General features: G+C 36.9%; 1 protein-coding gene across 1 annotated transcript; it reads left to right on the top strand.

The window, feature by feature from the left end:
* Positions 1 to 85: 85 nt before the first annotated feature.
* ALOX5AP (arachidonate 5-lipoxygenase activating protein) lies at positions 86 to 12,611 on the top strand. The gene is made up of 5 exons (XM_015815226.1): positions 86 to 241; positions 7,170 to 7,269; positions 9,176 to 9,246; positions 10,003 to 10,084; positions 11,645 to 12,611. The coding sequence occupies exons 1-5, from the start codon at positions 172 to 174 to the stop codon at positions 11,805 to 11,807; spliced, it is 486 nt and encodes a 161-aa protein (XP_015670712.1). The 5' UTR covers positions 86 to 171; the 3' UTR covers positions 11,808 to 12,611.
* Positions 12,612 to 21,319: the final 8,708 nt, after the last annotated feature.

A 21,319-nucleotide genomic window follows, 5' to 3' on the forward strand; every position in this document is an offset into this window, starting at 1 on the left:
TATTCATAAATGAAAAGTTGAACTGAATATATTACACGCTATCAAATTGCAGACTGTGAAGCCATAAAAAATTTCCATTATGCAAGATAAGGGAGACAATAACTTCCTCTTTGTGTGGCTGAGTTGCCAAACAGAACTACACAGAAAATCTTCACAAGACAAGCTGTCAGCATGGACCAAGACATGGTTGGATACATTGTTCTTCTGGTGATTGTCACCCTCCTAAGTGTCATCCAAAATGGTAAGGCTGAAGATCGTATATGAAACCAAAAATTGTATACAAACCCCAGAAAGAAGGATATATTTTGCTTTGGGTGGGTAGATTGAATAAGATGTGTTTTCATGGACTTGTTTTTGAATGCCTTCATGCCTGTTGATATCATTTGAAAATTTCCAAATATCTGCTTTCCTTTTTTTTCAACGTTGGGGGTTGCCTAGGTCAAACTTAGCAGTTTTAATATTATGTTTTTAAATTTTCAATATGGATTAATAGTATGGACCTTCAACTAAAATTAACTTGATGAAAATTGAAAGAGAAAAAGTTGGATGTGGCAAATTACAAACTGGAGTAGAAATTTATTATCCAGCACTATATTCGCATGACTTGAAGTATTGACTTGGCCTTAATCCCTCAGCTCTCAAATATATGATCTAGCATCAGAGGGGTTTCTTGAGGGCAATAGCTCTGGCTCTTCCTACCTCAAGAAGTTAAATTCCATTGCTTTTTAATGATCCACCATTTTCTTTCAATAAATCCATTCCTTTGATATTGTTAAAACTAACAAGAACTCCTATGTGTGTTTTCTCTTGGCAGCTCCTTTAGTTTCTTGTGAATTATAGTAAGTTTTTATACATTTCTTGAAGGTTGCTGCTTATTTTGAGCAACATTTTTTTCAGAGGAAAGGATATGTATTTCTTTCTAACAACAGCTATAACTATAACAACTATCTGCCTTGTACTGATTCTGGCTTCTTGATTCATAAATTTGAGTACTGGCTACAATGATTGGAGAGGTTCTACAGGTGTTTAGAGTGGAAATGCCAGGAATTAAGTCTGGAATTTTTGCATGTAAAACATGGGATCTACCACTCAGTTGCAAGGCTTCCATTTCATTTCCTTGTTCTCTGCTGGGCTGGATGAGATGATAAAAGTGTCTGGGGAAGGTAATGGGAGTGATAAGAGGAAGAGGGATTAGGCCATTTCCTCACTAGTCATTTACAGCATCTTTTTGAATCATCCAACCATCCTTGTGCTGAAATATTAGACATTTATACTGCCTAGCTAGTAGGATAATGGCCTTAATAATGCTGTTTTTAAGACTTTAATTTCAGTACACAGATGTTCAGGCAAGCTTCATATTCAACTCAAATGGTGGTGAAAATTCCAGATGAAGAGCTGAACACCAAAAAAAGGGGGGTGGACAAAGAAAGAACCCCACTGCAGATGTATTGAAGCAATGTGTATTTATGTGTACAGGAATAAAACCATACTGTACATTCCATTTTGTTTAAAATGGATTGGAAGTAACTTTACTGGCAATCTTCTATTTTCTTTCTTTAGGTTCACTCCTTGAAATAGTAGCATGATATTAGTGCAAAAGTAACCGGACACAAAAATTGGCACCTAACCATGGCACTTTCTGTTAAGTTCCATGGCATTGCTTTCATCAAGTTCTCAACCTATGAGTGGGTATTTAGTTATAGTACTAGTACTAGGCCAGCCTCGGTTGTGTAAAATCTCGTAGACTCTATCAACCAATGCCAAGGAACAAAGGCAACAGAAGCAGAATAAGATCAGCACATTACATACTAGTAGAATTTCCAACTGATTCAAGAACCAGTGGAGGGCACATCAACTCAGCCATGGGAAAAGACACCTAAAGAGAGTCTTTCTAGGATAATATTTTCTAAGGCTAGACTGGAATCATTTACTTTACCTGACATTTTTTTCTTAAGACATTGAAGAATATTTCCACTTTTTTACAGACCGATATAATATTTTGAAGTTCCCAAATCATTTAATAAGAACAGAAAGAAAAATAAAGAGTGAGGGGTGCTTGGTGCTCTCTGAGCTTGGTTGTTTTCTTGCAGACATTTCATTCCCAAACTAGGTAACACCGAAGGTAACATCACCAGTGCTAGCTAGCACTGGCGATGTTACCTAGTTTGGGTAATGAAATGTCTGCAAGAAAACCACCAAGCTCAGAGAGCACCAAGGACCCCTCATTTCAACTCTGAGCTACAAATATTCTTCTTTAAAAGAAAAGAGTATTTAGGAGTGAAATTTAAATCAGAGAAGAGAGATACCAATCTTCCTCTGTCATAGACCAGAATAAAAATTAAAACAAAATATAATAAAATAGAATAGAACAAGACATAATAGTGTATTGCAATTAATGCTAGAATCATCAATAGTTGACCAAAATCTGCCTAATTTTACAGACAGTGTAGCAGAATTTAGCTATGTTCAAAGATGTTTTCATCATGCTAATCAACTGTAGCAGCTGTACATAAAAGAGATCAGAATTTCCCAGATATTTCGTCAGGTAAGGTGTTTATAAAATGAGCTTCTGAGTCCTTATAGAGCAGGGGTCTTCAAACGTGGCCCTTTAATGACTTGTGGACTTCAACTCCCAGAATTCCTCAGCCAGGCATGCTGGCTGAGGAATTCTGGGATTTGAAGTCCACAAGTCATAAAAGGGCCAAGTTTGAAGACCCTGTTATAGAGGTGCAATATAACTGTCAACGCTGCTAACATTGGATATTTTTGCATTGACAACAGATGGAAATGTAGCCATCTTTTACCTTTTGTTTTTAGAGTTAGATGATGCTGGGAGGGGGGATGTGAACAAGAGTCCAGCTAGACCAGGGGTAGGCAACCTTGGCTCTTTTATGACTCGTGGACTTCAACTCCCAGAATTCCTGAGCCAGCTACCCGAGCTAGACATAACAACACTAAACCTAGCCTAAGAAACAAGGTTATTGTAACTAGAGCTGATAAGGAATTGGCCGGCTGGAGAACTGGAGAGGAAGCCCGTGCTTCAAGCTAATTGGGGAATGTGATTTATGACTGTTAATTGGAGGAGGGAATTGTGCTTTGATACTATGTGCTCAGGGGAGGGGAATTCAGTTTTTGGCTTCGATTATGCAGTGCCGATATTATGCTACTCAAAATAAAGATTCTTTAAGGTAAACAATGCCTTGAAGTTCTTTTGAAGAGTTTCATCTGTCAGAACCATGACAATAACAGGACTTGAGTTGCGGTTTCAATGGCCCCTTATCCACAGGGGCACAGTCTCAGCTCATATCTCAGTATTTTTGTATCAGCCCTCCAGAACTGCTGTGAGGAGAGCATTACAATGTGCTAGAGTTAGGGCCCTCCAAAATTTAGAGACAGTTATATAAATATCTTGCTGGTTTGTGAAGGGAAGACTGACTGTTAAAGAAACCATTCTTGGGTAAAGCAGATGGATCCTGTTGGACTTCCTGATTTTTAATACATTGTCTAAATGCACTAAGTGCATGCTCATAGCCCATCAATAGGAATTCCTCCTTGCAGAAGCTGATATGTTGGAGTTTAAGTGAAATAGTCCTAATCCATGTTGACTTATAATTATCCTCCATAAGAAGAGGGCTGAGACCTGTGGGAAAGAACAGTAATTTCAGTCAGCATGCTATAATGCAAATCTCTCCATCTGTTTCAACCTTGTACAATCGGCCTCCCTCCTTACTACTGGATTAGAAACATAGGGTGCAATAGCCCTTAGAAATTTGGGATTGCACTCTTTTGAGAGGGTAAAAGAGGAATAAGGTCCTAGCTAGACACAGAACAGTAGTGTTTTTTCCTGTTAATTTTTTTATGGTTTATCTCATTATGCTCTCACTTTTTCATATACCTCCTTCCTGCTTCATGTTCCAAAGTAATCTGTATTTTAAACTAAATGAAGGAAATATGGGAAATTATTTCCAGCATTGAAAGAGAGTGGGTGTGGAAAGAGTTAAATTCCATCATGATAGTGCTTCTCCTTTGAAATGTTCCAGAGAACTGCCTTTATTTTTTTAAAAATGGAATCCAGGCTTCATAGCTATGTGCAAATAAGGTCCAGATGAGGTCAGAAGTACAATCTTCAGGCAGGAGTAGCTGAATTTTCTGTTACCTTAAAGGCAGGGAGAGTGACACATAACTCCACCGCTGCTCCGGTTTTGTGAATCAATCTGCAGCTGGCCTGGATGCATAGATATGAGTGCAAAGCACAGGCAAAGGAAGTACAACATTTGGAAACAAAGTTGAGGTTTCTTTTCAGGAAGTTGTGATGCAACTATGTAAATGGACCTTGGTCATTCAGGAAAAAAAGAAAAAATTAAAAAAGAAGACGGGTCTTTCAGATACTTGCGTTAAAGTGCTTCCACCAGGCCTTGAGCTGGCAGGTAAGCATGTTGAACATCAACTATGCTGTCCCCATAGTCATCCTTCTTGTGTCACAGAAATCAGGCCAGCTTTCCTTTTCCTGGGGCCAAGTCATAGAAGGCAACTGGGGATTCCTCTGGTTCCATTTTTCCATCCATCGCATTTAAAATGTGATGATGATGATTTCGATGTGTTAAGCCACTTGCTTAATGAGGGAGTGAAGTGGAAGGGAGCTTTTTCAGAATTCATGCTTAGGATGACTCTTCCTTCACACCTAGAAATAGGCAATTGGGGTGTTTCTGAACATGGATTTATCACTTTAGCACAACAGAAGCCTGTGTTCAAAAGTAGACTGGATTACAAGTCACACGTGCACACTAGGATGTGGTGTGAAACAAAATAAGATGGGAAAAACTAACACAAACTAATATTAAGCAAAGAAGAAAAAAGCAACAGATCATAGAAAAAGCAGAAAATGCAAGAAAAGAAAGAGATAAAAGAAAAAGCAAAAAGTGGAAGAAAAGTTTTGACTTCATGACCAGCAATGTCTGAAAGTATCTAAGAAATACCTATAAAGATAGTAATTGTGATTGATCAAAGCATAATAACAACAGTAATCACAAATGGCATCTTAGTATGTCAAAGCCAGAACAGTGTTGAACATACAACCCACACACAGACACACACGTATACCAATGCTTTGATATTGATCACTGTGACAGTTTTAAAATTCATCCTTGATGGAGGCCTTGAAGACCCAGATCTCTGGAAAAGACTTTAATGCTGAGAAAGATGGAAGGAAAGAGAAAGATGACCAGCAGCAAGATGGATGGACACGGTGATGATGGGTTCATCCCTGAAGATCTGAAAGACTAGGTTAGCAATAGATTGTCTGGGAGAAAATGTGGTCTTTAGGAGTAAAACAATGATTTAATGGCACAGAGTCAATCAATCAAGTAAGAAAGCAAAAAAATAAAGAACAGCCATGCCAAATCAACGTTGGCAGAAGCAGTAGAAAAGCACTTAATGGTGGCAGAAGGAAGAACATACCTCTTTCCTAGTTTAAATTCACTTTCTGGGTGGCACAGGATTAGTGCCCTCTCTTTAAATACAGGACTAGAGTTTTTTAAGCCCATCTTTATATGAAGCCCCAATTAGACTAACAATACCAGAGAGGCATTACAAGAGCAGATGCTTCTGTAAAAACCAAGGGTGCAACCTATCCTATAGCCTCAGCTAAAATGGCCCTGAAAGGCAGATTCTAGCCATTGGAAGGGAACAGGTGTGCCAGTCTGACCTGAACAGATGCCAATGCATGGTTGCACCAGCAACAATATCATCAGTGAAACAGGCAAAACATGGCAAGAGAAGAGGGAAAATGCTACTTTAACAGGAGCACAGCTAAGGATGATTTTGAGCTTCCTCAGATCTTTGTGCTGGGGGTGACACAAAGACTATTTGATGTGGACATGAAGAAAGTGGCTACTGGGGCATTGTCACGCAGCAGTTAAGGGGAAGTGGCAAAATTCCTTAGTAATCACTACTTTTTCTCAATAGAGCACATTAGTAGCTCTCTTCCTTCCTTCTTCTGTTCAGTATTGTTCTTTGCATGCAGATGGAGATATAATTGTGAACTAGCAGCTTGACAGTAGCGGTTTCAAAGTTCCCTATCTGCAGAAAAGCCGGCCTAGAAACTTCCCAATACAAGTGGTCCTCGATGTACGACCACAGTTGAGCCCCAAATTTCAATTGCTAAGCAAGACAGTTGTTAAGTGAATTTTGTTCCATTTTGCATATTAAGCAAATTAATTAATTAAGCAAGTCAGTTCATTTCACCTCCAAGTCCCTTCCAACTTTATTATTATTATTATTATTATTATTATTATTATTATTATTATTATTATTATTATATTCCACATTCACATTGTAATTCTGTCTTTCAACCTTTGGATTTTATTTTTCTGCATGGCAGCCTGGACAACTAGATGCCTCTAAGGCTTTATTCTAGCTACGCCATGAACAGCATTTGTTTTCTAAATGATCTTCAGTTCTTCCTTGTTCCATGTTAAGTGCTATCCAACCCAACAGGTCTATTATCAGCACTGTATTACCAATCATTTAATATTTTCTATCCATGTGATTTTCTTAATAAAGTGCAGGAGAGGTTTACCATTACCTTCTCCCACGCAGTATGAAATTATGCCTTTGCCATTGTCCCTAAAACTGTAATTTGCTTCCAGCATCTTACTATATCGCTGTTGCCCATTTGCTTTAGCTGGACAGCTGGGATGACCTTCACAGCTTGGATGACCTTGTTGAGATTATATACTCTTGGCATATACTCCTCCAATAAACACCCCACCACTACCACAGTGAGGTGGCACAGCAGGATTTTGAGGGCATGGGAAGAAGGCTTTTAATAGGTTGGGTAAATTTGTTGTATCTAACCATACTATTCTGAATTTTAAAAAACTATCTGTTGCAATGCAATATTTCTGTTTCATACTGACATTTTGCTAGCTAGCTATTATATTGTCATAGAAATATTTTCACATATTTTAACAGATTGCTGTTTTAAAATAATAAAATAAAAAATAAAACTAATAATTTTAACTGTTTGCTTAATACGAATGTTTCACGTTGCTGTTTTTGATATTATAATTATATTCATGTATCTTAGTAACTTTGGTGTTCTACATCAAGAAAAAGCAAAACCTACAATAAAAATTCATTGTGCATTTTTTTTTAAAAAAAAACCTCAGCCTTTTTTGCAAACAAAGTGGAACAGGAAAGCAAAACCAACACAGGCAAAACAAATCAGAAGTGTTGTCCATCCACCTTTGACCGTGTCTTTACTGCCAAGTGAGTATTCCTTTTCACATTAATGTTCAAAGAGAGAGAGAGAAAGTTCCATATATTTTATTTATTCTTACTGTTGCAGATGTGGCTGCAAGAATGGCAGAATCTAAAGAGGTATTCTGGAACTCGAATCTCGCTAAGGCTGCTAAATATACCTGTTCAGGGCTTTTTTTGTCATAGAATGCCCAGAACAGAGTTCCGGCACCTTTTTTGGATGGAACCTTGTAGGGTAGGCAAGGCAGGTTGTATGACACGTGTGAGTTCTGGCACCTTTTTTTTTTTTTTTTTACAAAAAAAGCACTGTACCTGTTACAGAAGTGGCTTTCCTGGGAATTTGTGGAGCCAAGCTATACAGCAATTTGATTTTAAACACAATTCCTATCTACCTCACCAGCCCTAGAAGGCTGGCCTTCAATTATGAAGCTATTTCTTGGTTACGTCAATGGAGATAACAGGGCATTTCACCTACATACTTGGGCTGCAAGACTCTAGAGTCCAGACAACCTTTAATGGATAGTAAAGGGTTAATGTTTTCTGTTTCTCTTTGTGGTCTTTTCATGATCATGCAGACTTTTGCAACCCAAATCTGGTAGCCCCAGCACCCAGTGGTCTCTAATTCAACTATTGTATGCATAGTCAGAAAATTCTCCAACCACGTATACAAAGCAAAATCAGGGATGTCCACACACAATACATTTTTTAAAAAAGATGGCAACAACGGTGCCATCAACTCTCCACTTGCTTCCCATGTGTGTTTGTGGGTATCTCACAAACTAATATATATTACAAACTAATAAAACTAAACGCAGAAAGGAAAAGAGAGGCAAGAAAAAGGAAGAGGACAAAAAGAAAAAAGAAAAAGAAATAGAAAGAAGAAACTTCAGATTTCCTTTGCAGGAAATATAAGTAGAATTACAAATTATCACTTATTGTATGATTACAAAAGAAAGTTCACTCTTTTCTGTTATCCACTTTTTCCTAATCATCAAAACTACAAATTATAAATGCATTGATTCCATTTTTTGTGAAAAGTCTATAAGGTGTTTTCAGTCAATCATAAATGTACTGTAGATATTGTTTTTTCCTCTAACCAAGTTAATTTAGCCATCTCAACAAGTTTCATCAAGAAACCAAAGCCAGGTTTTAGAATTTTCCAGAACCTTAGAAGAGAAGGCACCATCCTTATCCCCGGGCGAGATGCTCCTTTCAGAGGGTGGAATTTATGATTAAAAAATTAATTTATGAATCTATTATTAAACTTGTGTGCCATCTGACTCTCAACATCTCCTTGATTTTTCTGCTTTGCCTCCTAACAAATACACCATATTCTGTTTGTTGAACTAGAGAATAATTTTACTTTCAAATATTTCAGTTGAAATTTCACTTTGAAATATATATTTATACCATACATGCACACACACAAACACCCCCACACACCACACACACACACACTTTTTAAAGGCATAGTTTTAATAAGTTCCCCTAACATATTGTATTTTATACATTATTTCCTTAATATATGCACATTTGATAAGATTTTTCCAGTTTTTAAATTCATGTAACTGCTGGCTGTTTCACCACAAAATACAGAGAAATGTAAATCATGTAAACAAGAAACTGGATACTTGCAAGCTAAACAAATCTCTTATGCATCCTTGGCAATGGCCACACAGTCTCCTATGTAAAGCAGAGCACTGAGTGAGACCTATGTTGAACTAAACTTTGTGTAAATATTATTTATGCTGAACAATTTTATTTAAGACCTTTAACAGATTAAGAAGCAAAACAGGATTTATTTTAGTTTATACACTACTTGTTAACTACTTTTAAAAATTTCATGGGTATGGATACATTCTCTTAATCTCAGTAGAATGTGCCCTCACTCTTCCTCTTCCTAATTTTACTCCAGCCAAAATTGCAGAGATGCATATCCTACCTTTCTTGCTGTCCTTTGGTGTGCTGGCCTGTTGTGCAGCCAAGGTAGGTAATCCACACTTCAGATCCTGCTCTTCAGTCTGAAAAGCTCCCAGAGACGGTCCTCAACTGTTGGTTTATGTAATAAAACATAACAAAAGGAAAAATGGGTGGAGAAAGGAAAGGAAAATAATAGATGCTAATTCTTATCATTACATGGACCTTATATTAAAATTTATTTCCCCAGTCCCTTTTATGAGAATAACAAGAGTTGGAATGGACCTTGGAGGTCTTCTAGTCCAACTCATAGCTCAAGCAGAAAACACTATACCATTTCACACAAATGGTTGTTCCATCTCTTCTTAAAAACCTCCAGTGCTGAAGCATCCATAGCTTCTGAAGGCAAATTGTTCCACTGATTAAGAACATTTTTTTCTAAATTCTCCTTTTGAAAGATTCTTGCTAGAGATCAAGATAAGTAAGTGAGGTGGCTCCATTTAAAAGCTATGGGAAGAGATCTAATAATATAAATATCATCCTAAGGCATACACATAGATATTTTATAGCATGATGTTGGCTATAAACAGCTGTTTTCATAAACAGCAATTGTCTGTTAATCATGGTTCATGGTTTAGCACAGTATATGAAACCAACGAGCTGTGGCCTAGACATCATGGGCATCTGCAGAAGGACATATGATATGTGCATTATGATATCATTGCGGCTTCTACCAGATGCTTATGTAAACTATAGCATATATGACTTATAATGATGTGTGAAGTCAGCTCATCTAAAAACAGGTTCCTCCTTTCTTTATTTTAGTTGCGGCTGCCTTTGCTGGATTGATGTATTTGTTTGTGAGACAAAAATACTTTGTTGGCTACATGGGAGAAAGGACCCAGAGGTAAATCCATCATTTTTTCCCAGAGCTGTCAGATGAGCATTTGAGTTATTTCTCCCTTCTGCCAGTGCTACAATTACTAATCCCATATTCTGTAATTCTAATTTGTCTCTCTCCAGATGTTTTAAACTATATCTCCAATAATCAGCTGAAATTGCAAGAGTTGTAGTGCAAAACATCTGGAAAAAACTAAGCCAGGCAAGACTGTTTCAGATTTGCCCTCTCAAGCTAATTCAGTCTGACAAATAAAAGATGAAAAGTCTGCCATTCTAAATAGGATTGGGGGATTGCCAGGCAGAGCAGGAAATGAATAGAATAAAGGAAATAGATCTACCTTGTTTTGTTCTCTGCAGTTCCTTGTGCTTTAAATCCATATGCAAACAACATTCATATATTCATTTATTTTATTAAGTTTATTTGCCTCCCATCTTGCAGTTCTAGGCAACTCGGAGTGTCTTATATGCTTGAGTTACATATGTGCAGTGCATCTATCTGCCACATATATATAGTTATATACGAATGAGTTACTACATATATAAACTGACAATTTATAGCACACCCAGAGGACCAGCCTTCTCCTTCACAAACTCTCCAACATCGTTCCTCACTATTCAGACAATTCCATACCCTTTCTGAGATCAGGATGCTGAAAACAAATTGGAACTATGCTGAGATCAGTAACTTATTTCTAATGGCTACCACGTGCATGGTGGCTATTGGGTTTCTTACAAAGACAGTATAGTGGAACAGAAGGGGTTATTATATCCTGAAACTAAGTGTAAATTCAAAATTACTTAACACAGAACAGTTGAGTCTTAAGTATTTAGAGATCCTGAGTGTGCACTTTTGCAGAGTGCATATGAAGAACTTAATGTTAGATTACAAAGAAGTTAGATTCAAAACATAACATAGAAGACCACAAAAAGTTCATCAACCTTCCTTGGATTAGAACATCCCTTTCATCCTGTTTGCCTTTACCAGTGTCAAGCACCACTTGTTTCATAGCCACTGCACTGTTTTATATACAGGACACATCAACTTATAGCAGTAAGCACTGAGATTATGGGATAGTCAGCTAAAGCAGACGCAAGCAATATTTTTGCAACTTTTAAAAGTTTTTTTAAAAAAATATTTAACACGTCCAATATTTAACAAAAGTCTATGATATTAGCAGGAGGGGTGGTACTAGAATTTTCAGCCCCTATTGGATAGGGGTGGGTGCTATTATTTGGATTCCTAAAACTGTTTTCAGAGGTTTACTGTATTCTAGTGATGATTTTTTTAAAAAATGAAAAAAAATCACATTGCCAAAATCATCAATAAGTCATTTTAAGTAGACATAAATTAAGAGGCATATTAATCTATCCCTATATATTTTAAAATGTATTGCATCAAATTTATATGCTACCATAATTTCACAACTCTGCTGCAGAGATATGGATTCATGCAAAATTTTACTCCATCTAAGCTATACTGTATTCAAATGGATCTTGCTTTGATAAGAGATTCAGAAATTTTGGTATTTCCTAATGAACTAATAACATTCTTCCATTCTCATTTAAGCACTCCTGGTTACATCTTTGGAAAACGCGTCATATTTTTTCTGTTCTTGATGTCTGTTGCTGGAGTCCTCAATTATTACCTGGGTGTCTTTTTTGGAAGTGACTTTCAAATATATATAAAAACTATAACCAATACTATCTCTCCACTATTGCTCATTCCTTAAATCCTTGTAGAATTGAAGGTGAGATAGCACAGAAGAGATGTTTGTACTTAGCCAATCAATATTTGGAGGAAAAAGGTTGAAATGGATGCATAAATCTCCTCTTAGATTGCCATAAATCTAATGCTCCTAGACTTGTAGTTTTGATTTAACACAGCTTTTTTCATCCTACAAGAAAGTGATTTATTGTACCCAATCAGCAGATTTGTGGTTGGAGAAGAAGTTATAGAACTCACCATAGGTTTAGTCACTGTAGTTTTCTATTATTTTTGTTTTATTTACTTTGCTTTTAATATAAGATAAAAAGAAATGTGTCTGATTTTACATCAAAATGTCCATTGATTGTCAGTCATTATCAGTCAAATTCAGGTTGTTCTTCAGAGTATAGATTCAATCGCTAGGTAATTATCCTCAACCCAGAGAGTTTAATTTAATAATAAAACAGAAAATAAGACCTTTAGCTGGATTGTTTTGCATCATGTTGGCATTTAAAATAAAGTTGTTCATAATGATGAAATTAGTTCTGTAGTCTGTATACTGTGATCATATGTATTTCTCAGAGCATAGTACTGGATGTAATATTGTGCACACAAAACAGGCAAATCACTGACATTAATATTGTTTTTTTCAAATGGCCTATATTTTGAGATAAACTGATGCCATTATATTTTCCACTATACAAATTGTTTTCACATTTGTATGTCTTGCAGAATATGTCTTTGTATTTGCCTTTTCAGATGTAGTCTGTATATGAAACGATAGTTGCAGAAGGAATCCACGAAGTGTTAGCTGAAAAATAAATTATATTTTCCCCAAGATTCTGTGATTTTGTGTTTCTTTTTCATTTGAAGCAAGCAAGATCTGCAACAATTTGCAGTGCAGAACACTTTTTTCCCAGGGATTAAGCTAAGTGAGCATCCATGCTTCTTTTGAGAAGTTGGAATTTTAAAAAAATTGTTTACCATAATAACTTATAAGAACTGGTGAGCAAGTAGGACGTTTTAATGAGAAAGTGATACTATTTTGCAGGAGAGCGAATGCAGTCTTCTGTTGAACAGTTTCTCTTCATGACCTTTTATTTAAGTGAAAAATAGTTGCTGCCTTCCCTAGGAAGAGTCACGGCTACAGACAGATTTCATTTCATCCTAAGAGCAAGACAAGAAAGAATACTTTGTAGCTGCAGATAAAAAAGAATGTAATTGTTGTCTAATGAGACACTGAGATGAATAAGCAAAGCAAGTTATGACATCCCCTGTGCTGGGAGATGCACAAACATCAGCACAATACATCAATGGCTATAACACAATTAATTCTGCATCATGTCAGATGACCTTTAAAGGTCACTGTGGAGATCTGAAGGCCTCTATTAGTGTGAAGATTATGTAGCACCACAATAAGGCCAAAATCTCAAATACAGTTCAGGATTCATTATAATCTGGATTAATCCAAAGAAAACTGAACTTCTTTATTTCAGTACATCTATTTATTTAGTTGCTGTTTTAAGAAATGTTTTAAGTTCAGCATCTTTAGCAATTCAAACTTTAACCCAACTGTACTCTACAGTCATATCAATTTCTCACAACAAGATTTATCGTGTGTAACTAGCAGACACAATCTGGAAAAGGGAGGTATTATATTAACCAATAGTTTGGGTCAATTTTAATTAGATGTAAATTAAATTAAATCAAATTTGGCTTTTAACTTTGCCTTACCCAGTTCTTTGCCCAGGTCTCCTGGTTTTGAAGCGCAATCCCTTATATGCTACTTGGAAACCAAATGTGATCCCCCATCTCCTGATCCTCTAAGTCAATGTTTTGCAACTTTGTCAACTTTAAGTTGTATGGACTTCAACTCCCAGAATTCTCTAGCAAGCAAGCCAGCTGGGAAATTCTGGGAGTTGAAATCCACACAGCTTAAAGTTGTGGGTAGCTATGGGAACAATCTTCAACTAACTCTTTAGTTGTCAGAAGGAAGATAAGAGTGATCATCTGTTGCCCCAGGGATGGGGCCAAAACCAAAGTAAAGAGGAGGAACTACCTGACTAGATGAGTTATCAGTCAGAGGAAGAGGCTGCAACATGAAGTGGTTAGTTCTTCTTCATAGGAGATCTTCAAAACAGATTCATAGTGATGCTGTTGATGCTCTGATCCAGTATTTCTCAACCTTGGCAACTGGGCAGCCCTGAAGAGCTGGCTGGGGAATTCTGGGAGTTGGAGTCCACATATTTAAAGTTGCCAAGATTAACAAATACTGCTCTAGTTAATACTTCACTGAGGGAAGAATGAGCAACATGGCATCTAAGCTCCCTCCCAACCCTACACTTTTCTGATTGGCCACTTTTCTGTCCTCAAGCATTTACTGTTTTTATTGGAAAGCCAGCAGCTTTATATCTGAATTTTTTAAATATTTATCATCCTGCAACATCCTTCTCATTTGTGTCAACTCTTCAGATTCCCTTCTTGTAAATGTCAGTTCAGGTATAGGATTTGCCTGCCTTTTTTCCAGTAAGATGCAAATTCAACTTTTTTTGCAATCATGTTATATTCCTTAGCACCTCTCTCAATTCTAATAATCCAAGCACTTTAGAGTTAATAATGTGAAGATACATTATGTGTAGGTGTGCATATAGTGATGGTGAATTCCAGCAATGTGCTCCTCAGATTCTTATCTTTCTTTCTTCATTGTCTGCCCTGATTGCTCTTGACAAGGTGTGGGTCTTCTCGTTCTTTCTTTCAGTAAGTTTTCTGTTCTGTGATAGAAAATCCCTTGCATCTAAAAGCTTCTCCGAGTGGGTCCATAAATCACATTGGCTTCCTTGCAGTGTGGAAATGGTTGTGCTATCTTTCTTTAGCTACAGCAAGGGTGTCCAACCTAGGCAACTTTCAGACTTGTGAACTTCAGTTGGCTGGGAATTTTGGTAGTTGAAGTCCATAGGCCTGAAAGTTGCCATGATTGGACACACCTGATCTGCAAGATACATTCTACTTAAACTTCTATTATTTTTGGTTTGAAAAGCCCAAAATGTCCTGGACACATGTGTGCTCAGGCCTGAATCTTTAGTTTGTTTCTTCTACTATCTAAAGAAACCTTTGCAGATACTGCCTTTTAAAAGACTGTTAATAACTCAGACCCCAAAAGTAATTATTTTACCGGAGTTAGAAAGTGCCATCTAGAGGACATCTTTGACATAATAATTCCCAGACAAGAATTTAACCTGAGTGTTCATCTGCAATTATGCCACATTCAAATTTGTTAACTTACAAAATGAATCTCACCTCGCTCTATTTCATAGGAGAAAACCCCCAAATATTTCAATAGCAGGAGTCACATTTTGCCACTATACGGAAATAAGCAGCAACAGATCTAGTAGTAGGTTTTTTTGTACATAGTCTGATTGTTTTCAACTTCAGAAAGGAACTTGTTTGCTATATTCACACAGAATCAATACTCAGTGATCAGCCACCTTTTACATGGTCATCAGTTATAAAAAAATATTTCTCTTTCCTCCCCCATTTTTCTATTAGATCTATACATCCTGCTCACCTATAGTTTGATCCATTGTATGTACTAAAGACGACAAAAAAAATTTCAGCATGCAAGAGAAGCACAACAACATTCATCCCAATCACATTATATCCTGGATTATTATATAAACTAGGCATTGTGGGTTTGTTGTTCATATGCCAAAAGACGTCTGAGATTTTTTTTTTTTTTAAAGGTAGGGTTCCACATTCCAATTGAGAGTGTCATTGATGCTAAAATGGCGAATTTGACTTCTTTGATCAGAGAAAAGACAACATGTTTATTGCTGACTAGAAAACCCTTATGGACTTTTTGCATAGAAAATAATGAATTTAGGATTTACAGTTTTAATGTTTATATAGACAGGATAAATTACAGAAAGAAGAGAGTTATCTTGTAAACACAGAGAAAGAGGTAAAATTATTCTTGTATTTATAATGGTTATAAAGAAGATCAGAAACTACCTCTTAGCATCTTTTTTTCTTTCTTTTCTATTTTTCTTTTACTTTTCCCCCTTTTTGCACTTTTAGCTTCCTTTTTATTTTTTCTTTATTTTATATTAATTTGTATTAGTTTTTATGTTAAAACTAATATATGTTATTATTATTTTTTAATAAAAATTATGTAAAAAGAGTTATCGCTGATGATTTCAGTCTTCCCTCCCACTGGGATTTCTTCTTTTAGCCATCTTAGCCAATGAAATGTTATCTAACAGTGTGCACTCAATTTTGTAATCTTGTGCTGGCCTATTCATGGTATTGTATAAACATGGATATATAGAAACGTCAACTCGGGCTGTGCTAGCTTCTGAGTTCCAATGAAAAACAAGGCATTCCTTAAATTTAGCTTCTTGAGGAAGTATTCAGTCATTGATTACTCTACACAAGTAGAGCAAATGTGATTTGATAGAGTTCGTATATTTGTTGCTTATATGCTGCCCATATCCTTCTGTCAGTCCTCTCAACAAAGCTGGATCAAATGGATATTAAAAAAATAATGTTCTTTCAAGTTGAGCTCAACCCCAGGTAAGTCTACTGGAATATCTGTGCATGGCTTTATAGAAGTACCAAAGATGTAGTTCCACCAATGTCCCATTTTAAAATTTCCCAGTCTAGTTTTAAGCCTTGGAATAAGTTGGTGCAGTCTTGATTTGGGCTTGATTTGAACCAAGAATAAACTAGGCTCAATCCTGTTTTGCTTCTGAGCTCAGACACGGTCAGCCAATGATGAGATAGAATTTAGTGTGATCCAGTTATGCATCCCTTATATTTTTTCTCTCCAATTCTATTTCGTTTGCTAATTTCTGTCACAAATGCAGACAGTAAAGTACATTTTCATAAAATCTCTAAAATAACTTCCCTTCTTCTGCTTTTTCATTTAGTTGCCAGCAGTAGCTTTAACCAGCAGATGGTAGTACTAACAAAAGTTCTCTCCATTTAAAATGTAAAACATCTGGGCTGGCTGATTTATTTTCAAATGATACACAAAGGCAACAAGAAGCAAAGCACAGTTAACAGTACAAGTGGACAAAGTTCTTCACACAGAATACCATGCAGCTACAAAATGCAGAAAGATTTCATGTGAATGCCAGGTTGTATTAGTTCTAGATTGATATTGTGCAATTACTAAGCCTAAAGAAACAAAATATATCTTTAAGCTTCCATGTGAAACCAGGAAGCATCAATAGATTGATTCTAATCCTTGTGGTGGTTTAGTGACCAAAGTGTTACACCAGGACCCGAGAGACCCAGACTGTACAGAAGTCTACCCACAGCCACAAAATCTCAATGGGTGACTTTGGGACAGTCCTTCTGTACATCAGCAACTTAGCGCAAACAACTGCTGTTGTGGAGAGAAAGATAGACACCTTGTGGCAAGATAGATGGCAAACAAATTTAATAAATACATAAAAATAAACTGCTACTAATACAAACATTCAGTGACCATACCAAGTCACACCGGCAGTGAAAAAATTGACTTGTTTTTCACACTTACTATTGTTGTAGCATCCCCATGGTCATGTGACCAAAATTTGAACACTTGGCAACTGGTTTGTATTTATGATGGTTGCAGTGTTCTGGAGTCATGCGATCACCGTTTGCAATCTTCTGACAAGCAAAGTCAATGGGAAGCCAGATTCATTTAACACCTCCTGGTCATTGTAAAAGATTGTGGTGCCTCCTCTATGGTCACATGACTGTATATTGGACAGCTGGCAACTGGACACCTTTACAACCAGTTGTGTCATTCCCCAGTGATGTGACCATGATTTCTCTCTCTCTCTCTCTCTCTCTCTCTCTCTCTCTCTCTCTCTCTCTCTCTCTCTCTCTGGTGGTTTCTGGCAAAGGATTTGCATCTGCTGCTGAGTGGTCAGATTAAGGACAGATCCAGACTGAAATAGATTTCAAGATCCCTTGCTTCTACTCTGGATCTGCCATTTGGGTCTGTTTGGTCTGAAAAGTCAAAGAACCAGACCAAAAGGGGGAATTCCAGTAAAATGTATTTTCTTAGCACAAAGAAGACAGTATTCCAAAGAGAGGCCAAAAGATGCATAGATGTAGTACAGTGAAGAAAAGTAACCATTCCAAAGTTAGCACATTGCTGACTTCATACTTTAACAATCTAACAAACCCTGGCTGCATACTTTATAGCACATTCAAGCCTTTCTTAACCCATCCCTTGGGTTTCTCCTTATCACTTTTATTCAGAACATCCTTTCATATCCTTCCCAATTATAGCACCCCTGACCTTCTCAACCACTTTTCTCATAAACAACTCACATCTGCTCACTACCAGGGTCAAGCATAGTAACATCATGGCAGCTGTCTTGGTTTCTTATTCCATACGACTCTTAAGAGTCACCGCATTCTATCTAATGTTAGGGCTGGTCCTGATGTGTTGAGCACTGAATGTAGCATGCTGGCTACATTATAAGAAAGCTGTTCATTAGAGTATCAGCTAAAAGTATTATTTTTGGAAGGTGTATTGCTAAATATCAGGTATGGAGAGCTATTAAGAACTGGGAAGACAGACTGTCAACTTCATGCCCTGCCATTAGGATATTGGTAGAAATAGCATAGGATAGGATGGTTGGTTTGATCCAGCAAAATAGAGAAATTGTTTATTTCTAAATAACTTCGTGTGCATCCGTAAGACTATTTCATCTTGCACTGCTTTTTGAATTCAGCAGGGATCCCCAATTCTATAGGTTGGGTGACCTGATCACTTATAATCAATTTTGGGTTTTACCCAAATAAAACATTCATACTTTTCCATGTCCCCTTTCCAGTTTTTGTTTTTAGAAATGTATCATCTTTAGGTTTGTAATTTCTTAAAGAAGTCTGAAGAGCCAAGAATATTCCACAAAAGAGAAATAAACTTGTAGCCATTCATCTATTAAACTGGCCTTTCATTCTTGCAAACAGAAAAGCATTTTTCTTTTTATCTGGAATGTTTTGCACTTTGACATTTTGTGATCTTATTTACTACATTTGCTCACATATTATTATGCAAACTATAATAGCTGTTTTCAGAACTGCCTGCGACCTTCTCACTTATTTCTCATATATTTGATTCACATGCTGATAAAGAAACTGTGGCAAATAGTCTAAGATAACTAGATTATTAGAACTATTTTTAAACTACAATAGTGTACAATATGTAAAAAGATTAGCAATTTTATATCATGACATCACTATCCACACAAAAGTAGTTCTAGACAGGAATCTTTTAATAAGAGTTGTTCCTAAGGTCAACTAAGATTTGTGTGCTAAACAGGTTACACTAACTGTTACTCCTTTGTACTACTCTTTTGTACTCCATTGTATTTAATGTTATCTTAAACTTGGCTAAGTCAGAGCCAAAAACTGGAAAAGCAAGGCCTATTATTTGGCTAAGCATTAATGTATCCTACTCATATGAACTTCCTCATTACCAAATCACCATTCCCGACTAGTCTTATATAGAAAACTCCCACAGAACACAGACCCTTTTCTTGATTTCTCTTTTGTAATTCCCATTTAAGTATTCTCAATTTTGTTGTCTTCTATGCTTTCAAACTCAATAGTATCTATGTCAGGTAAAAGTTTTTTTAAAGTTCCCGATTCCCGCCAAACCATTTAATCTTTTCTAAATGCTCAAAAACTGATAGCTTTGTTTTGTCAGCATTGAATCAAGCAGATTGATATCTGTAGATATTTGAGTCCTCTTTATTTTTTTGAATGCAAACAACATTTTCCCTTTCCCAATCCTCTGGTCTTCTACTATATCTCAAAGATCTTAGAAAGGGGCCTTGTATGACCTCCACAATCTCCTTCAAGACTCTTAGATGTAATCGATCTAATTCTGCAGATTTATATTTGTTACAAATCTGGTAATTAATTACTTCTTAAATTATGTGCCTTGTGGCAGCTGTTCTGTTTAGAGACACTGGAACAGAGCTCTCCTTTTGGGAAAAGATAAGCAGTTGCCTGCCCTCTTCTTGTTATCTCTTGCTATTCTATCATCTCCTACCAGCAGGTGCAGCCCTTCTTTTCTTCTGTTTTTCAGAGTTGAAGTAGGAACCACATGCCAATCTGACCGTCTCCCATTCCTTTCTGTAGCAAAACATTTTGGCTCAACTCTGCAAAGCACAGCTGTTTTTTAGCCTGCTCTAGAAATGACTTGTTTGAAGATGAAGCAAAACTTACATAATGTTAACATGGCAGCATTCCTTGAGATAACAGTCATACTGCTTAAATTAAGACAGCTGAGGTTGTCCACTTTTTCATGCATTGTTCTTGTGGGTTCTCTATACTGTAGTGCTTCCTATTGTTATTGACTGAACATAACAAGTGCTTTATTATCTTAATGCAGCTTCTAGAGCTCATCTGCAGATAAGAACAACACCCTGACATCATGATTGGTCTCTGGATGTGACACAGAGAAACTTCTGAATGGTGGGTCCAATTTAGTCCTAAATTGATATCCAGCCAGAGCACTGTGGAATAAAACAAAGTTTTGCTGCCCTGGATTGCCTACATAAAGCTGCCTTATGTGAAAATAGGGAGACGTAATCTTAACTTTTATCTGATAAACACCAGTAGCAGAGCTCCTTGACACTTCTTTGGATTGTTTCCAGCCTAAATTGGTCTAATACCAAAAGCGGGTGGTGGAGTTCTTGACCAGAGAGAACCATCCTCTCCAAAATTCCAGTCTCCCTGTTGCAAATCTGCATTTACAGCTATTTTGTTTGCACAGCAGTTAAATTGCTAATTAATTAGATGAGTTGCTAGACTAGCTAATGCATCAACCCTGGTGACATCACAAAGTGGCAACTTGGAAATGTCCATAAAGTATTTCTTTGCTGCTGCTTCCTGCAGGGAAGATACCTAATGGCTCTCTTCTAAATAGATCCACCCTGCAATCCCGCTCATCAAAGGGTGAAAGACTACAACCAGCCCCAGGACAAGAGTCAGTTCCATACTGTTGCTTGGAGAGAATGTATTCCTCTTCCCATACAAGTGGGAAGTCATGCCTGAACACAGCCTTTACCTGTCCAGTAAGGTAAAGAGGAGGGCGAGCACTCAAAGCGGCTTTGCTAAAGGAGCTCTGCTCTGACTAAATGTGGAATTTCTTTTTCACACACAGTAGCATACCTTAAGATGGTCGACTTAATTATGGGTTTCCCCATCGTGGGTTGTATTATCTTGAAAGAGGGAAATAGTAGCAGTGATCTGGCTGTAAGTTGAGCACTCAGGTATCTATGGGTGTTTCTTGAGTATACGATGTTAAAGGGCAGTTTAGTCTTTGCTGTCTTGCTGGACATTTCTTTTGTAGAAAATTTTAAGCAAAAATTGGACTGCCAACTTTTAAAAATGCTGCCATAGAGAATTTCCTTTTATTAGCAGGAAGAATGTCTTTCTCTGTCTTAGCTGCTTTAAGATGTAGGGCCTTCAATCCCAGAATTCCCCAGCCAACCAATTTTAAAGTTGCTGAAACTGAGAAACGCTGAA

The sequence above is a fragment of the Protobothrops mucrosquamatus genome, unplaced genomic scaffold (genome assembly GCF_001527695.2).
Source record: "Protobothrops mucrosquamatus isolate PMUCROS unplaced genomic scaffold, P.Mucros_1.0 scaffold327, whole genome shotgun sequence".
Classification (NCBI taxonomy): Eukaryota; Metazoa; Chordata; class Lepidosauria; order Squamata; family Viperidae; genus Protobothrops; species Protobothrops mucrosquamatus.

What these genes read in the sequence shown, in the direction of transcription:
- ALOX5AP (XM_015815226.1), top strand. Translation starts at nt 172, where the DNA reads ATGGACCAAGACATGGTTGGATACATTGTTCTTCTGGTGATTGTCACC. An exon ending in CCTAAGTGTCATCCAAAATG is followed by an intron (nt 242 to 7,169) that starts GTAAGGCTGAAG and finishes AAAAAACCTCAG; the next exon opens with CCTTTTTTGCAAACAAAGTG. An exon ending in TGGCCTGTTGTGCAGCCAAG is followed by an intron (nt 9,247 to 10,002) that starts GTAGGTAATCCA and finishes TCTTTATTTTAG; the next exon opens with TTGCGGCTGCCTTTGCTGGA.